The sequence below is a fragment of the Phocoena sinus genome, chromosome 3 (assembly GCF_008692025.1).
Source record: "Phocoena sinus isolate mPhoSin1 chromosome 3, mPhoSin1.pri, whole genome shotgun sequence".
NCBI lineage: Eukaryota > Metazoa > Chordata > Mammalia > Artiodactyla > Phocoenidae > Phocoena > Phocoena sinus.
Window position 1 is genome coordinate 106,162,412 of NC_045765.1, and position 24,478 is coordinate 106,186,889.

Here is a 24,478-nt window from a genome sequence, read left to right on the forward strand (position 1 = left end):
GAGTTTAGAGATGTGACTTGGTTTGGCTAACTGAATGAGCCTAGGCTTTAAGAGGCCTTGGATGTTTCACTTTCTTTTCTGAACTTCTGTTGTCACATGGACGAGGTCAAAAGACAGTTGCTATACCCTCAGCTTGGATCCCAGAATGGTCACACAGGTAGCAGACTTGAGCACAAATGTCAGTGAGGAGCTGAGCATGGCAGTATCTTTAGGTCAAAGCTGAGCTCCTCTGTGGAGCCCACCTGAGATCTCCTGACACCACCACCTCTCACGGGGAAATAAATATATGCATATTATGTGCCACAGAGGTTTGTGATTGTTACACAGTCTAACTGTAGCTTTCATTGACTGACATACCACCATAAAACAGAACGTGTTGGAAAAACATAAATAACATTTTGGTAGTAAGAAAAACAGTGGGACTCTAGAGGAAGGAAAGAAATGTGAAAAGTGATGTATAGCTCTAATGTCTAAAGCTTATGCACAAACAGCAGGTTTATATATATTGGTTAAGATTGTAAAAATGATGAATAGAAGAAGGAAAATAATTATTTAAGAAAATTTGGAAGGCACAGAGAATAAGAGGAGGTAATTTCTGGAGATCATTTTCTCACTTGTATAATGAGTTACTATTGATAATGAATAGGCTAGAGTAATATAAAAGCCATGGACTAAATAATTGTACACCTGCAAAATTATGTATGTATATATATATATATTATATATATAATATATACATGGCAGGTAGATAAAAATAAAGTGTCTGTTGTATTTAACTATGTATAACTACAATAACCTCTAAATTTCTTTAAGATATGAATTTAGTATACTTTAGTGGTAGTACCTATAAAGAGATCTACAGATTTCAAAAATATATTTGTATATTCAGTGTAATAGATTTCGTCAGTAGATTTTGGTTGTTCTCTACCTCTGCGTGACTTAACCAAAATACTTTAAATATTGTGGTACTTTGTGGATGGATTCTACTTTGGGAAAATATTAACTTTTGAAGATAACTCTTCTGAAGATAACTCTGTAGTACATTTAACTGAGACTACATAAGCCTTCCTTTATCCTCTGAAACACAGAAGGAGGTTTAACGAGGGTAGGGAAGTAAGTTTTGCTGTGTAAGCTTAAATCATTATGCTCAGGGCCAAATTAAACGACTAAGTTAAGTAGATGGGGTTACACTTATACTTATTATTAACATACTTAGTTCAATTCACAAGTCATTGGATTTTATTAAAAGGAGCTAAACTCTTTTTCTGCGTTAATCTGATAATAGCATAATACAGCAATGCAGTTTCTAATCAGACCCACTCCTCTCTGACATAGGACCATTTGTTAAAGTGCTTGTTATGGAAATAGCCAGTTATTTCAGTCAGGTTCATTGCAGATGATGGAAATTGTTGCCTTGAAGGCTTACTTTTAAAATGTGAAATTACATAGTAAGTAATTAATGGCATTGAGATTTCCATCTTACTGTATATTAAAAGAAATTAATAATAAAAATCCTGTCAAATATGCATGTGTACATGTGTGTTAAAGTTATACCTCTCATATAGGAGGAGCAAAGAGAACTAGAAGAGTTATTTCATGCTTTTTATATGAAAATTACAACTTCTTAAATAGATCCTAAGAATGCAGGAAACATACATATCAATATACTTTATGAACTTACTGCAGAAAAATTTCTGGGAAATAAGAACTATTAGGGTAGATATGGGTAACATCAGTTATAGTTTAATAATCTTCAGTATTCTGATAGTCAGCCATAGCAGAAGTAAATCCAATCTAAAACCAAAAATATGAGTAATAGAAAATTTTGCAGTTATGTTACTTTTTTTCCATTCGTCTTCATTTAAGGCTTCCTGCAAAGCCTTTCTTGAGTAATGAAAATAACCTGCAAAGCAGGAGGTGAACTACTGTGAAAAAATTAGTATTTTTGTCATTTTTATGAATACAGCTCCTTCTGTTAGTATGTTTTATTAAACTACTCAATCTTGGGCTTCCCTGGTGGCGCAGTGGTTGAGAGTCCGCCTGCCGATGTAGGGGACACGGGTTCGTGCCCCGGTCCGGGAAGATCCCACATGCCACAGAGCGGCTGGGCCCGTGAGCCATGGCCGCTGGGCCTGTGCTCCGCAGCGGGAGAGGCCACAACAGTGAGAGGCCCGTGTACAGAAAAAAAAAAAAGAAGGGGCATGGAAAGGCTCTCAAGTGCTGGCGTTGTTCTTGTGCTTGACCTTGGTGACTGTTAAACAGGTTGTCTCTTAACAATAATTCATTTAACTCTATTGGTTTGTGTACTTTTCTATGTGTATGCTATCTTGCAAATAATGATTTTTAAAAATGTGGATTTTCCTCTTTGAAAAATAAGAATTTCAGCTGACATGTATAAAATAGATCCATGTCCTCTGTAAAGAAAGAAACAAAAATAAATGTATTCTTTTCATCAGAATGTAAAGTTAAGAGTCAAGTATAAAAGAATGTAAGAGCCAAAGACATCCATTTCTAAACAGACAAGCAGTTGTGGCTTTTAGGAATAAAATTAGAACAGATGCCCATTAAGCCCAAACTACTTAAGAGTTTGAGAAAAATTACTAAAAGGAATAAAGGAATTAGGGGGAAAAAGTGTTCCAAACTAAGATTTTAGGACTGGAGTCTTTGACCTAGAGCAGTAATACTAATATTACTAGAACATTTTAAACATTTTGAGATCAAGGGCTGTGTATTCTGGCTTCTCTGTCCTCCTCAGCACATACAGTGGTACCTTGAAGGCAAGTATGATGTAAAGGTGAAGGAGAACTCATATTTTCTAGTGGTGGTAAAGTTAACTGGTGAAAAGCATAGATTCCTGAGACAAATTATCTGGGTTTTAATCTCAGTTTCAGCACCTGTGTGACTCTGACATATTATTTATATTTTCAATGTCTCAATTCACTCATCTGGAAAACAGTTATGATAATAGTAGCTCAAAGGGTGTGATGGTATATACAAAATGTTTAAAACAAGGTTTAGCTCATAGTTCAAGTGGGTGGATTTGCTAATTGTTGTCAATCAATGTCATCCTGATGAGCTGTTTGTCCATACTTAATATGTTATAGAGTTATTTTTAAGAAATTAATTCTGAACTAAGTGAAATTATTTTTCTGTATATATGAAATGTAACTGTGTATCATTGCCTGTTATTTAAATGTGGCATTGCTTGTATGCTTTAAGTGGCTCATCATTTTTAGTATAAGTTACTGTCTCTGTGGTTTTTTTTGAAAAAATTACTGTCATTGAAGAGAAAAATAATTCAACCTGGTGCATTGTTAAGTTTTAATTTATTCCCTTAAAAGCCTCTCTTGATAAAAAATACATCTCAAAATGATATACTGGTGTTAAGTCCTTCTACTTACAACTTGCATATGAAGTGAAATAGGTGATTACTGTAAGTTTCATGCATACTATATATTCCAAACCATTATGAATTAATTTGCTGATAGGAGTGCAGATTTTCCCCCAGTTCTTTTATTCCTCTTAGTAACTTTTCTCAAAATCTTAAGTGATTTTGGCCTAATGGGCATCTGTTCTAATTTTATTCCTAAAATCCATAACTGCTTGTCTATTTAGAAATGGATTACCTTGGCTCTTACATAGCTGAAGTATTGATATGTATACAAGTATAACTATATAAATAATACATTGAAGCTTATATACAGGTAAACTCTAAAGATTATGAACTGCTTTGCAAGCAACGAAGTTTAGTTTGAGCAAAAGCCTGAGGAGGACTCATTTGTCAATAAAGATTTTCTACTGTAGGTCGTTTTCCTTGGGGTCTGCTGAATATACAAAATGGAAAGCATGACCATATGCTGAAATTAAAGTGCTTATATAAAAGGAAAGAAAGAAAATATGGAGAAATCATATTCTAGTCGACTATTCAAGTAGGATTCCCAAATAAAATACAGGATGGCCAGGTAAATTTGAATTGCAGGTAAAATTTTTTTTTTATAAAGTATGAGCCACATATTGCATGGGCATCTTGTATTTCTATTTGCTGAATCTGGCAACCCTAAATATTAGGAAGTCTGTATGCACTTCAAACCAAGCCAAATGTTTAAAGATACATGCTGTAGTCATCATGTTGTATGTATGGTCTGAGTGATACAGACTCAACATAAATTGCCCTTCCAACTCTTTGAATTATTTTTCCAAATGTTACCAGTAATGAAATTCTAGAGTGAATGAGCTTTCTAAACCACAGATCTATTCAATCCCATGCCCCCTTTCCACACTTCTTCAATTCTCTATTAACTTCTCAGTGTCCAAGGACTAAAGTTCAAACTCCTTAATTTGATTTGTAAGGCCATAAAAATCTGGTCCCAGACTACCTAGTAACCACCATCCCTAGTAGTTCCACATAGTCCCTGTGCATATCCAGACATTTAAAAGTGCTCAGTTCTCTCTGAAAACATTGTGTCCTTTTATGTTCCAATTATAGAAGGTGAGACCTCTTAGAACAGTTGCAACTATCCCTGTTCACTGATGTATCCAATCATATATTCAGTATTTTAGAGCCTGATTCATGGAAGGTGCTCATCAAAGTTTTAATGAATGAATGAGTGAGTGAATGGGTGTGTGAAAGCAACCATGTGAATCCTAACTATGCTTCCCATGTGAATCCCATCTCATTTTAGCCAGTTATGGATTTCTGATAACTCACTATAGAAAAAATCCAAAATAGTTGATCTTTAGTACTGACCATTAAAACTAGAGAGAACTGCAAGCAAACTAATTTAACATGCATTTGACAGAATAGAGTGATTGATTTTGGATAAAGCATTATGAATATGCAAAAATATATAAATTATAACATACATAATAAAAGGACATATATGAGTTTTATACTTGGAGCACAGAACTGTGGGACAATAAGGAATCACTCTCGGATATGTGGAATAATGAGATGCATATTAATTTAGAAGAATAACTTTACAGAGTAATTAGTTATAACTTGACATAACTCAGAAGCATTTTCCACAGTCAGATAGACACCTCTAAAATTCAACATTCTCTAGCCTGCTAGACTAATTTAGTAATTGCTGTTTGAAGTCTCTGAGAAACTGTGCGTTCATTCATTAGAGCACTTGTCACTTTATACTGTAACTGATTGTTTCCTCGTCTATTTGCTGTACTATAAGAGTCTTGAGAAAAGTAAGGGTCCGTGATATATTAATCTTTGCATTCTTAGAACCTAGCAGAGAACTAAGGATGGGTGGATGGATAGATGGACTTCATACACAGAGGTTCTGTGCAGTGTTTGTCAACCCTGGTTACCTGGACTCCTATAAAACAACATTTATGCCTTCATTCCATCCAAGTCCATTTAAATTAGAATCTCTGGTGCGGAGGCTTTGCATTGGTATATTTTCAAAGTTCTAACTTTTAAAAAGGGCATTGTTCTAAATCCATTCTCCTTAATAGAACCCCTTTAGAAGTAGACCGGTACATCTGCCCAAATCAAGGAACTCACTGTCACAGTACAGGTGATGATTCCCCAGGTCTCTGATATTCTCAGTTTTCTTACCAATCAATGAATATTTATTGCAGGTCAAGTTACTGTGCTGCATACCCCTAAGGTAATGTTCTTTGCAATTGTTTGCTCTTTGGTACAAATTTTACCAGAGGCATTGGTTCATTTTGGCTTCTACTGTGTTTTTTCATGTAGCTTTTATTTATGAATTTCTTCAAGGCCTCAAATATTTGAGTTATACCACCCTCTTGACTATCCCTCCCCACAAACAGCTATTCCCTGGTTTTGGCTTTATAAGTATCTTGGAATAGCTGTCTTATCTTGCTGGCCAAATATCTAATTAAGACAACTAAAGCCTTACTGAAATAATTTTAAACAGAGACATCCTAGAGAACTGGGCTCTACCTGGATACCAATAACAAAGTTTCTTGCATTAAAATTGAGATCTCAAAATAAATGTGAGGATGCCAGGATACAGATGAGCATAGAGTATTATCTTTGTTAGTAAGAGGTGATGGTTAAATACCTCTTGGATATTTTTTGGCACTATTGTTCTTGGTAAATGAGGGTTATCAGTAAATTAGTATAAAAGGTTTGCCTGTGGTATGTTCTCATCGAAGAATGCTCATTTTAATTTGCTACTTTAAAATAAATTAGTAGCAATATAACAAAAGGCCAGATCAAAACAGAGTTCAAGCACACAAGATTAAAAATATACTGACTTGCCCCCAAAATGATTGGGAAATCCTGTAGATAGTTCTGATTATGACATAATTAAATTCAATACCTGAGCGGGAGGACAGAATTCCTAGAAATTTATCATAATTTTTTCAGCCTTAAAAGAGAAATTGAAAAACCATAAACTTTAGGTACGAAAAAATATAAAAGGTTAAATTTTAAAAGGCAATCACTCACAGGAAGTCTGGAGAATATTTAATAGCTAATGGGGAGCCCAGGGAAGATGGGTTACAAAGGGTCAAAAGTAGCAGACTCTAGAAAATAAGCACTTGCGGGCTATTTAAGAGTCAATAACAATATCGCAGGAGGAAAGACAGCCCAAGAGAAGGGAATAAGGAAGCCAAGAAATTATATCTTTGCAAAGAAAAAAAAGGGCTTAGTTATGGTGTCCTTTTGATATATCAAAACAGGGTGCTCAGCCTGAGAATCAGTTGTTCCTTTCTTGATGCTCATGGGACCTGGATATACTCGGGGGCAAAAGGAGGTAGTTTCACGAGTGAATTAAGTTGTCTTTTTTCCTCCACTCAAGAGGAGGTTACATGGATTTCTGTCCTTAAAAGGATTGGATGTCCTAGTCTAAATGGTGGTCAATATTCAAAATATTCTAGGCCAAGTTGGCAAAGTAAATGTAGTTGAACTACTGGGGCCAATTGGCATCCACCTCAGGAGTTCTAGAGAGACTCAAGGGTGAATTGGGACACTGATGGCCCAAGAGTGCAATGTGCAGTCATTCCTGTTCTGCAGATTACAAATGGGAGCCAGTTTGAAAATGAATTAATTAATTAGTTATTTAGTTAATCGATTAATTTTTAAAGTTTCCACAGGATGCCCTAGCAATTAGACTCCGCAAATCTCCATTTCCTCTCTGACGAGCTAGTGGAGTCTATAATGAAGAATGGGATTTCTGAATATTTAAATATAATGATCTGAAAAGAAGCAACATCATTTCTGTGGCAAGAAATCATACCCAGAGAAGGCACTGATAAAGGAACTAGCAAATATAATTTTGATTTTCAGAAACTCTTTGACAGCCTACTACTCCAAAGGCAGTTTCATGGGCTTTGGGGCTGTAATTTGCACAGTGATGGGTCTGACAAAGATCCAGAAAAAAAGACTAGGAGTAACTGAGCACTTCTCATGATGCACATGTGTATAAGTTCAGGAGTACTCAGAATGATCTTAATGAATATATGTGTTTTTCAATTACTAGAGGAGGCTTCTCACAGTGACATCTCTAGAGGGTGCATGGGTTGACATTATTTCTGTTAGCAAAAAGCCAAGCCTAAGAGGGAAGACTACAGCACACCTTCCCAAATCTGTATAAGGTGGGCTAAGGACAAAGTAAAGATAAAGAGACTAAATTATGCATATAATATGAATGAATCTATGTAACTATTTACAACAGAAAAAGTGTCTGGACATCCTTTTAGAGTACCTTTTGTTTCAAAGATATGCATGCTGTTGTGACCAACTATCTATTCTCTCATCTCTTCCTCTCCTTCCTTCCCTCCTTTGCTTTGCTTTGCTTTGCTTTGCTTTGCTTTGCTTTGCTTTGCTTTTTAATTCCTTCACACACACACACACACACACACACACACACACACACACACACACACACACACACACACACCACGAGTTTGTATCTGGAAATCATGCTCAGCTCCTACCGCTGTGCTTCAGTCAGCTAGAGGGTGGACAGCAAAGATTTATGTTTTCAGAGTAAGGAATCAGGACTCAGCTGGGTGTCTTAATTATAAAATCTAGCTTTGAATGATGTTATTTTTTAAAAACAATTCTCAGGAAGCAGTCATAGAACTAGAAACCTCAACAAATGATAGCTATTATTATTATAAATGAACTATAAAAATGACCAAATATGGAAATTCCTATTTTGTATGGAACGGCAATGTCAAATTTTTCTCAGTTATAAAATAATTTATTATATCCCAGTATATTTGGAATAGATGAGGACTTTTTTCTGGAAATAATAATGTCATGATCTGTGACAGAGAAATATGTATGTGATTTATTACAAAGAAGTTTAACTTTCATTTCATTATATTCTGTGAGTATTTATATCTAGTCTTTAATTAAACATGATTTATTCCAATTGAGGTCTGTTTCCATTTAGATTGCTTGCAGTGTTAATCACAGTGCAAATAGCCTTCACCGCTGAAAGAACTCTTGCATTATACTGATATATAAAGGCTTCTGTGTAATTTGCATCTGTTATCTGAGCCTACATGTTACTAGATGTGTACATAGGCAGAAATGTTTTACTTATTTGCTACTATATTAAAGTATGTAACTCATTTAATATAATGTTTTTATTTTTATGAATTTAGATCAAGGTAGTTTTTTGGTTTAAAAAAATGCACAAACAGTAGAGGATCTTTTTTTTTTTTTTTAATCACAAACTAAGTATGGCTAGAAAGCATTTTCATTTCAGCAAATGCAATTCCAGTTCATTCCACCTCATGTTAACTTCTGGGTAAAGGTGTAACTATTTTTAGAAACAAATGTTCTTAATTTTAACTTCCATTGTTGCTGATTGTAGACCTGGTCTGATGAACAAATAGATAGAAGTTCAAAGATCGATTAGTCTCAATTAAATTCACATTCTCATGTGTTAAGTACTACTTATCGTGTAAAACCTTAGAAGAAATGAGGAAGCAAAGAACAACTGTAACTGCATATCCTTAATAGTACATATAATAACTCTTGATTGTTCTCACATCATCAACTATGCAAACTTCCTTCTATTAACATTTCAAAGCAGCAAGAGCTGGGTTTGATTTTACTCATGATATAGGTCAATATTAAAATGAGAAATCTTCAGGTAAGGTAATTCTCTTACCTGAGAATTAAAACATATGTTGTACCTCTTAGCATCAAATCCTGGGTGGGTCTCTGTCCAGCCTTCTTTCATTTATTTAAGTCCATCCCACATATGGCTTTTCTAAATCTTTCTAGGGCACAAGGGTATAGAGGCTACCCTCCCAGCTGGCTCCAAGCCTTCACTGCCAAAAGAGAATGGCCAGTTCCCTCAGCTGGCACTAAGAGTTCATGGTAATCTGGTCCTATCTACATCCTCAGACTTGGTTCCCAGCACACCCTTCCCACTCTGTCCTCCAGACAAACTGGGCTATTTGTGTACTTGAACACACCATCATACCATGAATGCTTCTCTTCAGAGTTGTGACTCATTCTGGATCCCTGCTTGGAAATACAATACCCTCTTCATCCTGTTTTTATTAATCCTAATTAAAACTTTCCTTCAAATCCAAGATCAAATTCTATTTCCCTTATGTGCTCTTTTTCAGACATTAATTAATACTCAGTTTCTTCCCTATAAGTATATAAAAGAGTAGCTTTTTATGTCTAACTTTACAAAATAAGACAATGCATTCTTTAAGACATGAAGATTTAACTTCTTGTCAGGCTCTGACATATCTCACCTAAAACAAATTGTAGTAGATATGATACAGGGAAAGACATATTAAACATGTTCCAAAGTAGCCAGTCATTGCCATTTCCTGACATTCATCTGGTAAGGAAATAAATAGCACAGTGACTTTTGTGCTATTTTCAAAGTTTAATGAAAATATTTTGCATGTTAGTCCAATATAAATAAAAAGTGAATTTTTGTTAAGACAAAAAGAGCTAAATATCTCATCAGATGAGAAAATGAATGTGACATACTGTTCCTTCCCTCCTTTCTCTCCTTTCCCTCCTTCCTTCCTTCCTTCCTTCTTGCTTAAGAGTTTTAGTGTCAAATATTTGTGAGTCTATTATATAGTACACAGCTGATTTTTAGAGATGATCAGATTCTGATTTTATCCTATTGTTTGTTATTATAAAATGATCAAATTATTCAGATTCTTTCTGAACAGTCATGAATTGTCTCTACTCTCAAACTGTAGCACTTGACCAGACACCAAAAGGGATGGTTTTTTCAGAGAAAGTGGTCACCTGCCTAAAGAAATTTAGACCAAATTTGCCATAAACTTAGAATGAAAGGATGACCAAATCTGCTTCCAGGAGGAGATGCTGTTTACAAGAAAGAAGTTAAAGGAAAGGGCAAAATAGAGGTTTTCTAGTATTTTGTCCTTGTTTGATATTGAGGGGGTAGTTTAATGATCATATTGTTTTAAGCACTATGAAAACCCAGGACTTCAGAATAACTTTTGATACGTTGTAGTGTATCCGAAGGCACATCACACATCTGAAATAATTTTTTTCAGATTGTTTACACCACTATTTTGTTATAAATTTTATCAAGAAATATTTATTGGGCACTAGTGGTTTTCCAGATAGAGTGTGGCATTTGTGAAGGTACAAAGAACAGTGCAGGACGGGTGCTGCATTTGTAAACTTTACAGATTGACTAGGTGAAAGGGTGAAAGGCACATAAACTGACAGTCCCTAAGTAACACCATTTAGATATGTAAGAAGGAGTTGTGGGAATAAGAGCAGAGCAGGATTTCAGTTGAGACAGATGATAGGAAGGGAAAGTGATGGGGAGAGTGCATGTCCTCCAATTACTTTACTAGCTCCCACGGAACCTAGCTTGGTGCTGAGCTTAGACGAAATGATGTGTAAATATCAGTGATTGATATTTGACTGAATTAGTCTTTAATTCTTTTTTCATTCAAAATCCCATTTGTTGTCCCTGTTGTCCAAAATTAGTGTGGAAATTAGCATAATTTGCTGAATGTTTTATATTTCGTATGATTTTGCATCAGGTATAATAATGATTCATAAAAGGTAAGTCCCTTTAGCCCTCCTAACTTTAGAAACCCTTGAATGAGATTAGGAAGTGATCATCATTTACATTTATTATACTTTGCATATAACAAGATTTACCTATTAACTCCAATTTACTTCTCGTTGCATTCATCAAAGGCGACCTATTTAGAAACTAAAACATCTCTGTCAGTTAGAATTTTAATGAATTAAGATGAAATGAGACAGTGTTAATTGGCAGTGGTTGCTGCTGAGGAGGTTTCTAGATCTTGTGATACCAATTCATTTCTCTATCAGGGTTAATTTGTTTGATTTAATTCTAAGGATACGCTGAATATTTCCCCAAACTATTCATATTTATTTTCAGGATAGGAGAGTGGTTTAGTTCTGCTGGATTTGGATTCTCAATTCCATTTGAACTGGATTTAATTTGATTGCTAATAAATTATTGATTGTAGGCACCATTTATATTATTGACTAGCGACATACACACACAGAGCATTATTTAGACTTTTTTTTATTTGAAACGCCTAAAACCTTCTAATAACTGATCATTTTTTCACCAATAATTGTCTTCCTCTCTTCTCTCTGTTTTCCTCAGATATTAATGAATGTGAAGCTGAGCCTTGCAGAAATGGTGGAATATGCACAGACCTTGTTGCTAACTATTCCTGTGAGTGCCCAGGAGAATTCATGGGAAGAAATTGTCAATACAGTAAGTATTCATATATATATAAACCTTTATTTGCATAGCCTCCATTTATTATGGAATCGCGGCCAAAATCAATACTAATTTGCTTCCAGATTTCATAATGTATTGAAATGGCACATTTCATATTTGTTGTTGTTAATGTTATTAATGTGCATCTATTCTCCAGGATGGGTCTCACTTAGAACATGATAGGCATAGGAGTGGTTGCCTTGTGGTCTGAAAGGAGGTCAACAGTTCCTCAGAGACCCAAGTACGTCTCTTCCATGAATCACATTTTGGCTTTTGAGTTGTGCATATGACCTAATTTTCTCCCAGAGTGGTTACTCTGTTTCAAAGAGTAAATTCAGAGCATTCTAACCACATAACCTTTGTCACAGATAAAAGGTAGAGATTAATCAGGGTTCATGCTGAATTGGCCAACACATCAGTAAGAGTTTTACATGCTATTTATTTGTCTTCTTGAAAGCCTAAGACATTAGGGTCTTGAGATGATGGATCAAATTATAGAATAATAATTTACCTGAAATGTTTACAAAGAAGCACAAAGCACCCCACCTTCTCCAAAACAAATAAAAAACCTAGGGAGAAGTAGTAACAGGATTATAGTCAGTAAGAGGAGACTGGAATTGGGCACAAGTTCATGCTAACAAGAACAATAGTCATGTAGCTTAATAATTGTTGGACACTTATAGAAACTTCATAGTGCTACTACTTTGATGTGTATAATGCTACTAGAGCATCATAACATTATGCAAATTCAAAAGGCAAATGCAGATAAGAATTCAGACATAGAAACTGAGACACATAGGCTATGTGGTTTGCCGGGTTCTCACAGTTAGTGACAGAACCAGGACTGGAAGGAATCTAGAATCAGGTCTTGTGATTCCCAGTTCAGTGTATTTTCCTCTAAACCAAGAATGATGCCTCTTTGGATAGAGCTGAACAAGATAAACTTGAAAGCACCCTCCACCTCCACTCTGTCTCTTACCCACACACACACACACACACACACACACACACACTCTCTCTCTCTCTCTCTCTCTCTCTCTCTCTCTTTCTCTCTCTCTCACTCTCACTCTCACTCTCTCTCTCTCTCTTTAGCCAGAGTAACAATTTTATTTCTCACTTTCCCTCTCTTTCTTCCTCCTTGACAATGGTAATTTATAAAATAAAACAAGGAAAAGTATTGAAGAATTTATTTGGGTTATGTATATAAACAAAATGATGATCTGGAGATTCTCATTACCCTAGTCCTGAAAAACTTCATTAAAATAATGAAATTGTGAATATCAAAGAAATACCTTGGATGGGGAAGATATTTCTAAGCTTAAAAATAATTGAAGAAGGACATGGAGCATGAGTTAATAAAGGAAGCTTCAGGCATGGATGAATGGAAGGAAAGGACAGTATGAGTAAGCAGGTTGATCATACAACTGGATGACTAATAGCCACCCAGTCAACAAACCTAGCAACCTTCCTATAAAGCATTTAACTGACTACCCACTAAGTTGACTTAAATTCAGTTTCAACTGGTCCTTGGCCCACCCAGGCCCAGCTCTTGCATCTTTTTTCTTTTGGTTCATGGGACCTGAATATGGCTGCCTAATCAGCCTTTGCCCTCTGTACTGACCAAGGAGCAACTAGACAGCCAGTTGGTTTCTTACCTATTGAAAATGGAAAGAGACCTTGATGTGAGCTAGAAATTGAAACCAATGACTAAAGCCTATTCATCCTTCCATCAGAGATTTTACTGAGGTCACCACATCCGAAAATACCCTTGAAAAGAAAGAAACCTGATAGGTTAAGAAGGATGTATTGAAATAGACTTTCAACTTCATGGCCATAAGTTCGCATCTAGTGTCTTTGCTATTGCGTTTAATGAAATTCTTTGTTTTTCTCTGACTTGCTTTTATATTTGTAAAATAGTTATATGTAAATCCAGACTGCTCTCTGAACATGCATGTGATAGTGAGGTGCCTCCCTTAACCTATCGTATGCTCTAACATTCTACTGTTCCCTCTGTTCATCGCTGTGCCCTGACAGATATCGGAACAGGTCACCTATGGTACAATCTAAAATATGTTCCTCTTGGGGTATTTGTTTCTGTTGCATTGATTTATAAGAGTATGTAATAAATTCAGGATTCTGATTCTTCCCATTGTCTAGGTTTCTGAGGCTATGGTTTTGCTTTTTATTCTGTGGCTTTTTAGAACGTTTAGAAAATCCACAGTAAGAAAGTGCATCTTGCCACAGTGATGATTTAGTTATATGCATTGAGAACGTAGAACATTCACTCACTACATGGCATATAGAAGCACCTGCAGGTTACAGGTAATGCTAGCTCCCAGCTAATTGAGTTTAGGATCTTAGGAGTTGACATTACATAGATTATAACCAATTTGCATACTTCTACTCTGAAGTAAGATTGATGAACTTTCTTCGGGCTTTGTATGCTCTCCCACAGGGGTCCACTAGGTCAACTTACATCTGCAATAATGGGAGAGAAGCCATTTGTTTCAGCAGATATTTCATGTGAGAGAGGGAAAGAAGAATGATGGAGACTAACTGCTGGGGGGTTAGAGGACACCCATACCGAAGTGTCATTTTCCTTGTGTTCACATTCAAGCTGTCAGTCTAATTTGGGGCTGCTGCACTTATATTTGCCTCACTTGTACCACTTCTTTCTTATTTGTACTGATGGGTTAATTAAGTTTTAGTATATTTTGTAATGGGGTTATGCAAATGGATTTGAAATAAGAGAGGTAGACAGGGATCTGTTTCTCATTTTAGGCCATTTCTACATGCAGACATCTTGATAGTTTATCTGAGATCACTTATTTATTTCTCACTCATTTCAAATAATCAACAGACATATGAATGCTATGATCTGACCTACTACTACTAATGAGCCTTGAAAATATAAAAGTGGTAATTTTGGAGGTTGCTTTTTAGGTTGCTTTTTACAGGGTGTAGACAGACTGATCTTGATATCTGTCTACTTATCACCAAAAGATTTGTTTTTCTCAGATCTTAACCTTTTCTCTGCATTTTTCTCATATTTACCATACCTTCAATTTTAATCAATTTATTATTACTACCTTTATCTGTGTAATTAAATGAAATATTTTTAATATTAATGATATTCTACATTTTAAAAACCTAAGTATATTTATTCATTTTCAGTTAAACCATTAAAGGTAAGATGTTTATGCTGAGATGCTACTTTAATATTATTTTTTTAATTATGTGACTTCTTTATTTATAATGTATGTCTTTAATTAATATAGCTATTAAGTACTTTTACTTTGTAAGGAATAAATTTATATTTAACCCTATCTATTATAACACAATGCCTATGTGGTAATAATTATTACATGTATCAATCACCTATTAAACATTTTCAGTAACAATATAATTATTTCAGATGTTAACAACAAATGTTTTAATACTTGGCAAAGGATCTGCCTGTAATTTTCACACTAATTATTTCCTAATTAATATTTACAGATGAGTTAAGGCAATAATACATCTGATTTATATAATTTCAGTTTAGATTTCCATATACAGTTCATACAACTTATCATTAACTCTGAGAAATCTTAGTTATTTTTTAGTTTTATTCTTCATTTTTTATTACAGGGGGTTTAAGTTTGATTATTTTTAATTTTAATTGAAGTTACTTTTTTTTTTTTTTTTGCGGTACACGGGCCTCTCACTGTTGTGGCCTCTCCCGTTGCGGAGCACAGGCTCCGGACGCGCAGGCTCAGCGGCCATGGCTCACGGGCCCAGCCGCTCCACGGCATGTGGGATCCTCCTGGACCGGGGCACGAACCCGTGTCCCCTGCATTGGCAGGCAGACTCTCAACCACTGCGCCACCAGGGAAGCCCCTGAAGTTACTTTTGATTGATACGTGAAAATCGTTTAGATGTTTCCGTATTATCTATTACAGTATTACAGATACTCTTCTAATTTAAGTTCTAATTTATATTCCTTTGTCACTTTTAAATGATATAAGTTCAAGTGTTCAGATAGCCATTTTCATAAACAGCTTGAAAGGACAATGATGATGAACTGGAATGAGAAACCTATATATCAACCATTTAGTAAAATATCTAGGTCAATACATTTGTAAAAAAGCAAGTAATTGCATAAATAAATAACTAGACAAAAGGATTTTGAGTTATCTAAAAAGTTAAATCTAGTTTAGTCCCCTTTTTCTTTTGTTATAATTTTGTGAAATTTTAAAACAACTGCCTATCTTTAGTAACTGACTGTGTGTATTGAGAACAAAATATGTAGAAGTCAGCTTTAATGCCTTGCATACCATGTTTTACAAGTACCTAAATTTAGGAAATCCAGTGGCATTAGCATAATTTTTAATAAACAAATATTGTTAATTCAACCAAAACCATTATAGGAGATAGGAGTTGCTTTAGTTTTTGAAAAATATGACATCATAACATACTTCTGAACCACAAACACCTAAGTTCATTTCTTTATGTTTTCATGTTTACAATTATTGTAAACTGTCACTGTTACTTGATCAAGTACTTTAGTGAATGATGAACAGGAACTAACAGTGGAAAAATAATTTCAGTATTTTCTTATCTAATATAGATGGTCAGAGATTATAGTTTTATCCTATCTAACACTAAATTTCTACTCTGCTATATCCAGCTATGACATAGATCCAAAAGCAAAATATAAGAGATTCTGATTAAAATAAAGAGTTTTAAAAGTAAAAGGTATTTATGAGGAAGTAAAGATTAGAATTAAGACACATAAATTTAATGAGAAAATGGTGTTAAGTCCAGTATTAAAACATACTGAATGTATATAATTATGTGTTCAATAAATAAACTAGCCACAGATATTTATTGAGTTTTTCTTAACTATGTACAGAATTTTCAGAACATGTATTAATGAATTAATTCATTCACCAAATTGGATCCAACACTAGCCACCCCTTAGAGCTGGGGCAACAATGGCGGTTAAATTCAGTTCCTATTCTCATGGAGTATAGAAATTAGTGGGAGAGAAAAACAGGAATTACATAATGTCTAATTACAAAACATGATAAGTACCATGAATGAAAAGAAGAGAGAACCATGACAGGGGTGCCTGTTCTGTTTTGGGGAGTTTAAGGAAGTAACATTTGAACTGAGGCCAGAAGCACATATAGTAGGTACCAAAGAGGCGGCAGCCTATGAAAATTTTACAAGAAGGACAATATGCTCAAGGATAAACAGACCCTTTGTCCTTAAGAATCTTAATATTAAGTGGATGAGCTCTGATTGCTGTATGATAATCATATGATGAGATGTTTAGAATGATCACTTACCTTTTAGGCTTTGACAATATGGGGTCAAGACTAGTTGATGGCAAGCATATTTATATATTAATAATCCATCTCATAAACTATCTTTTTATGCATCTACAAGGGATTTTTAAAACACCAAAATAGACTTTAACTTTTGCAAGTGTAACAAGAAATCAAAAAAACAAAGAATAATCATTAATGCTGATTCTAGTTTTATTCCAGATAAAAAATAGCTGCTCTGTTTTAGAATTTTGAAATGGTGATTTGCAACAATTTTTGTCTTTGAATGCATTGCCTAATATCAATGTAAGATTACTTTCCTTGAATACATAGGATAAGAATTAATCCAGAACTCCAATAGGACAAGAGAAGGACAGCTTACCTCAGGCTGTCACCTTTTGTGAACATAAAAAAAAGAAAGAAAGAAATCGACTATGGGTTGATGAAAGTTTTATATTCAGGATTAATTGTATAATGTTAATCCAATATACACAATATTTAAAAATCTACCCATAAATATATAGAGATATAAGTGGAAATAACCATAACTATAAATACTTGAGTATAGATAATTATTTTAACTTAATTTCTCACATTCTTTTTAAAGACATGACAATAAGTACAAAAAACCCAGAATACTGTGCAAGAATATCAATAGGCCTCAAGGAAAGAAGTGACTCCAACATTACTGCAGTATGAAGTCTTTGCAACAATAAACACAAAAAATTGACTCAATGACAAACCGAATTGGACTTTCTGTGTCTGACATGGAAGTTCCATCTTCAATCAGTTGCCTCTGGGTATATTTTTCCAAATGTTGCCCAACAGTTTTGTTCAGACATATCACACTTTGAAAGTTCACCTGCTGTACGTTAAAGTGATAATCTAAAAGGAAAGACAGAAAAAATATCTGCAGAATGCTCAAATAGACCCCCTAGGACATACTAAATACATCTAACAAATTGAATCAGATCCTTATTAACTGTATTTTGTATTTGATTACAAATAATTACTGAAACATTGACCTTCTTGTTTTTCAAATTATGTAACATTCCCATTATGCACTAACCTGCATATGTCCAGGGATTAAAATTTAGCTTTGCATTTATTCTCCAGGCTAAAACTCATTTTAATATATCCTATCTCAGAAACCAAGTAAGATAAAGTATGCAGAGATCAGGAGAGTTTGGGAGCAGTATAACTTGATTTCATATTCATAACATTTAGAACGGTAGTGTATGATTGAGAAATGTTGTATTTTTCTCAGACTGTAAATATCAACCTTTTCAACCATCACCCCATACTCACCCTTGACAAAAAAATAAAGATAGAACTCAAATAAAATATTACACTATAGAATACCAAAAATCTCTCTATAAGGAAACTGCTAGAAAAGAAGTCATCCTAGGACTTGAAAGTTGAAACATGGTTACAATGTAATTTGTGGGCTAGTCATTATTCTTTACATGTGTTGCCATGGCATTTTTGGGTACTTAGGTGAAATTTGGGGTCTGAATATCAAAGTGAGGCTGAAATCATGGTTTCATAATGAGGAAATTACAAGCACAAATCACTGTGGTTTCTGCTTTTATCAGAGTCACTGAGCAGCAGAGATAAATAATGCTTTTTTCAAATAGGAGAAAGAAAAGAACATAGATGGTTTCTGATCTTTTACCAAATGTGCACAGTTTTCCAGGATTTCCTGAAATCCCAAGGGTTTCAAATAGTAGCAGTAAAATTTTACTGGCACCCAAGGAGCTGAGTTGAGCGGGACACCAATCCCAGCATGCCCCTGGCTGCAGTTGTCAGCTACATAAGCAGACTTGGAAGTGATAGCTTCCAGCAGCATGTAACACAAAGAGCCTCGTACATGTTTTGAGTTTCATCTTCAAAGCATTCTTCTTCACGTGACGGAGAAGGGCCCAACAGGTTTCTTTCCTGCATAGGCATATTGAATTATAGGTGCCACTGGCACATCCTGGTAAGCTAGGACAGCTAGTTAATTAAAATGTGGGTGATAACTCAGAGAAGCATAGGGTAACAAAGACTCAGATTCAAGAATCAGATGAGACTGGTGAAGTGGTAAGATTGAATGTTAGTGCCAACGGAGATATTAAAAAGAATAAAGAATATAAGATTACTAAAGATAGAATTTAAGATAAAGAAGTTCTATCTGCAAAGGGACAAAAAATAAAAGAGTGATTAGAGAAACTGAGAATCAAGACTTAGAGAGGGCAAAGAAAATAGTGTTTCCAAAACAGGGAGCTGGTCAAAGAAATGGATACCTAAGAAAAGACTTTTTAATTTGGATCCTGAAATCACTATTAGTCCTTAAATAATTGTGGTGGGTGGTAAAGAGGATGCCAGAATGCAGCTCTCCCAGATCAAGCAGGTGCTGAGGAAGAAATAATAGCCACAGACCACTCCTCCCAGATTATAGTGCGCTGGACTTTGAGCATATCTTAAAACTCAGAGAGCCATTAAGGGGACCAAGGACCTAAAAATATATTTCATAATAGTTACCTTAACAGCTTTATCTGGTCAATAATACACATTCTTTTTAGAGCTCTAAAGGGAATGGACACATAAAGTATCCAACTTAAAAATAAATTGAACTTGAGGAATATGGTTCTATAAAAAGAAGTAGAGTCAGAGCAAAGTCAGTAAATTCAATACTAAAATTCAAAGGAAAACAGGAGCAGGGACAGAAAATAAACTATTCTGACAAGAAAAATGGACAGAACTATAGTTATAATAAGGGAGCCTATAAATACTCAGCACTATTATCTAACTACAAAACACTGAAGAATTGAAACCGTACCTCTTAGCTCCAAGAAATCCGAGGATATTTGTGGTGGTATGTTCAAAATAAAATTCACCTTATATGTTTTTGGTACACTCAGGCAGACGCACAACTTTTTGAATATCCATAAAATGACTATTTCATTTATAAAAGTTGCCTCATATTCACTCAGCGGTCACTTAATAATGTCTTTTCCTTTCCCATTAGAATTATTCCTGGATTCTACCACTGTTAATAGTTTTCAGTATAACAAAACATGAGCACTTTCCTACAGAGATTAATATAAAGGATGTTCTCAGTCCCACCCCCTTAAGTACTTAATGCAGAGTTTTTGACCAAGGGTACAGGATCTTCGGGGATGGATAGAATTCAGGGTGTCTGTGTTTTTTGATGAGAAAACAAAAATCATATGTTTATTTTTACTAATGGTTCCCTGAAACTTAGAATTTCTATCCATTACAAATGTAGGCAACAATGAATCATTGCATTAGCAATACCAATGACTTTGTCACTAATAGAAATCACAGGTATTTTCATACCACGTTATACTTGTTGTACATAGCTGAAAATACCATTTACCATTTTCACTGTAAGAAATTATAGTAGTCCTGCCACCACCTCTGTTATTTAATGTGTTAATAGATGAGCACACATATTATTGTATCACACATTTTAAAATATTTTGGTAATTACTTTGTACTTCTGTTTATTTCATTTTATGAACTAAAAAGCATTATGCTAAGAAGGGCCTCTAGGCTTTACAAAACTGACAGAAATATCTGTAGTGCAGAAAAGGTTCAGAATCCTGAGTTATTGGCTTATTGGTTTCAAAAGATATTTTTTCCTCCTGGATAATATGGATGAAGCTTTTGGAAATAAAAGCTATTAACGATCCATTTTCATCGAATGTCCATTTCTAGGCTTGTGTCTGAGTTTTGTTCTCTAGCTCCATGTATAAAAAAATATAAGCAAAATAGCAGAAGATGATACTGTTAAGCCACATTTTTGTCATTGTGTTTACAGCTGTTTTAATAGCAGGGTTGAGTTTTTACTGAACCCATTGCTGCTTCTCACCAACAATGCAGGTTTAGAAAGTTTGTAACCCTATAGAGAATTGATGTATTCTGAGTTAGATATGGATACTAACCCATATTTAAAAGACGAGAGAAAAGAGATAAACTAAAGAATATCCCTTCTGTCCAAGGGCTACAGTCTGAAGTGGAGCACATTCTGCTTTTTACCAGGACCTTTTAAATTTTCTCAAAACCAATTAAAATCGGTGTAAAATTTTATAATCAGTTTAGTTATTTGGGTTGCCAGTGACATATACACAGTTGCTTTAAAAGAATGCAACTTGTATATGAATTAACCAAAAATTGCTAGTGGTCCAGAATCACAGCATCAAGTACAAAGTAAATGTGGATTGCTCATTACATGAGGAAAAAAAAAAAAAAGCCAATCTATTAAGTTATATTTTTAGTTGATGTTCACACCAGTTTTAAAGCATCAGGGTATTGTCACTAAATGCATAATTAAGTCTATTTTCGAATTTAGTTCTTATTTCATAGTTTACAGGTACCTAGAGTTATTTTAAGCAGTGTACGCTTCCAAGACTCATGTGATTCTATCATTTACCTGGACGTCTTTCTTTATGGAGGATAAGTTTGCACAGATCTGTGAGGGCTGGACTGGAATAAAAAGGTAGAAATGACTGGACATCTAACAACCTAGATCTTTTGCAACAGGACTATGAAAATAGCATGATGCTAGATGCTGAGACAACTATCAAAATATATAACACAAGGTCATTGACATTAAGACATTTGAAATATTGCTCTGATGTACTTTTTCTGGCTTTTTTTATTTGATTGTAGGAAAAATTTACCCACTCAATTTATTTCATTAAGAGGGCTATTTTCAAGACTACATGTGAACCAAAACTATAAAGAAGGCTTACATACTACTTGGGCCTCTGTCTTGCTTTCTCGATATGTCTTTATTCCTGTTTCCAGGTCACATAGATTCTCATAGAATTTTTGCTTTTCCCTGTTTTTAATTCTCTTTCCTTCTTTGCATGAATAGTGAATTCCAATTTATTGAATATTCCTCAATTACAACAGTATTTTTACCTGGGGTAGCTTCTTTTAATGAATAATAAATAGTGCTATGGATTGCACATGAAAAGGTTACTTATAACACAGAAAAGCAATAAGCTTACAATTGTATCTGAGAAGGAAAAACAATTCATTTAGTGTCTCTTAACTCTTCTTCCTAGCACAGCAAAATACCAGCTTTTTATACACATTTAACCTTTTGAGCAGTCAGGTGGATTTTATCATAGGAGCCTAAGTGAGTTCATTCATTATGCAGAATACTACGAAAGTCCCCACAGAACTATTACCTGTGTCCTGGTGTTTTGTCTAGTCATAAAAAGTAAAACAATTTTTTTATATTCTGGGGATAATGGCACTGTTACCTGAATATATTACACAGTAATATATAAAATTCTGTGCAATGAAATGGATAAGCCAATATAAAAGAAAAAAAATTTTCATTTTCCCAGTCTGATAATAAGCCCTCAGATTTTGGTTTCTAATATGACCTGGAAGAGAGAATTTTGTAGTTCTGGTTTAACTGTATCAATTATAGAATTGGCTAATTGCCTTATACCAGTAATATGGTAAAAAGGAATTGTGCAAAAAAATTAAAACATGCACCCCTAAAAGAAAAAATAAACATTCATCATATACATTTCCTCATTTCCACAATTCTAAAATGTATGCCTTTATACTAACATCTCTGAATTTGGGATGCATCTTAAAATCATTGATATGTTAATGGTACTTAAGAAAATGGTACACAATAATGGGATCTTTGTCTCACTAAGGTCTATTAAATTAATAATAAAACAGAAATTTAAGTAACATGACCATTCCAAAAAATGTACTACTAGCAAGCATTTATATCTAAGCTAAGCTCTGCAAGTAATGATTTTTAAATCAATAAAATAAAAATACGGATTAATACTAAAGAAAATGATACATACATTCATGCTGTCCATTTGTATTTCCCATTGTATGAATACTTTACCATTATTTACATCAGGCCACATCTGTAGAAGCCAGTGTATTTGCCCACAGATTGCCCTTCCCAAATATGGAGATGTGTTCAGAATAATTGAAAACCAATAAGATCATTACACAACATTTCTCTCTCACACATGCACACACACACACACACACACACACACCTCTACCTTCATTAGAAAATAGATTATCTTTTTCTAGACACAGTTATCTATCAAGTAGTTTCTATTGAGTATCTCTGTGCACTTAGCAACAGGTGACAGCATCTCTGATGGTCTAAATTGAAAAACTGTTTACATTTCACTTGTTTTGAATGACCCTTTAATTTTTTTTAGTATGTGTGTTACCGAAGAGAGCACCCCTTTAATGTTTTTTTAAACATTTTGTTTTTCTGATTACAAAGTTACATACAAAGTTACACTTGGAAAACAAAATTAGCATTTTAATTTCTTTTCATTCTGAAATAGAGTCCATTTAAATCCACCAGAGTACACTACCAAAGACTGCCCTTATAACATTTATTTATCGTTACTTTATTCTTTCTAGAGTGTGTCTAACGTGTCTAGTTGGTCAAATCCCATTTCAGATCTAAAGTTTTTCAAGAGGAGACATTGTTTCTTCAATGTACTTCCTTTCCTAGTCTCTGTAACACCTCAGTTCCCTGCATGGTTAGATTAGACATTTGACAAACCCAGGCAGCTGAGTAACTAAGATTTCTTGAGAGAGAAAAAAAAAATGTTAGAGAGAAAGGAGAGATGCCTTCATCTATATTAACATAAAAATGGGAAGCAGGTTATCACTTATTTAAACAATGAACAGACCACTAGATACATATAATCTGAATTTTAAAAAAGAAAAATATTGGAAAATTTTATGGGCTTGGGCTTGGTCTTACACTTTTTAACAGCATATAAGTAAAAAGGAATGACTGTTTTATATTCTAGTAGCAGCCTCTCTACTCCCAAGAATATAATAGTACCTACAGTTTTTGAAGTTCCAGGAGCTGGCTAGCCAAGTAAATGGTCTACAGGCCGTTTTTATTACTGGTTGAAATGAATTTTTTTTTTAGTATTCTACTTTAACCAGAGAGTATTGATAGCAGTTAAATACTGTAGAAATCATGTTTCATTTAATAATTACTGTTATTAAATAGCCATGCTTATGAGAAATGGGAGTTAAAACTGAATTTTAAAATGATTGTAAGGTATGTGGAGTAAATATAATCAATAGATTTATTTTCTTCATGTTTACTTTTTAATCTGTTGGCACAGGTAATGAAACTTGGATCTACAATAAAGTGAATATGGGAGAAAAGAGAAGTATACTGGGGAAATCCAAGTTTATGTGCACATGAATGTTTACTTGGTGTCTGTTTATTTTTCTAATGATTATTGTGCGCCTAAAATATAAAGCTATGAAAAACAAAAATTAACAGCTACTACAAAAGCAATTCTGGGTTAGAACACAAAGTTCTTGATAAAGTAATGATACAACTTTTGGAAATTATACACAAACCTTTGTATCCTAAATTAGACTAATGTTGTGATACTTACC

General features: G+C 34.3%; 1 protein-coding gene across 2 annotated transcripts in view; it reads left to right on the forward strand.

Moving 5' to 3' along the window:
* Nucleotides 1-24,478, forward strand: part of EDIL3 (EGF like repeats and discoidin domains 3) — a 431,167-nt gene that overhangs the window by 234,427 nt on the left and 172,262 nt on the right. For both annotated transcript variants that reach the window (XM_032627364.1, XM_032627365.1), the window contains one exon: nucleotides 11,604-11,717. In XM_032627364.1, coding sequence (XP_032483255.1) covers nucleotides 11,604-11,717 — 114 coding nt within the window. The remainder of the gene's footprint in view (nucleotides 1-11,603; nucleotides 11,718-24,478) is intronic.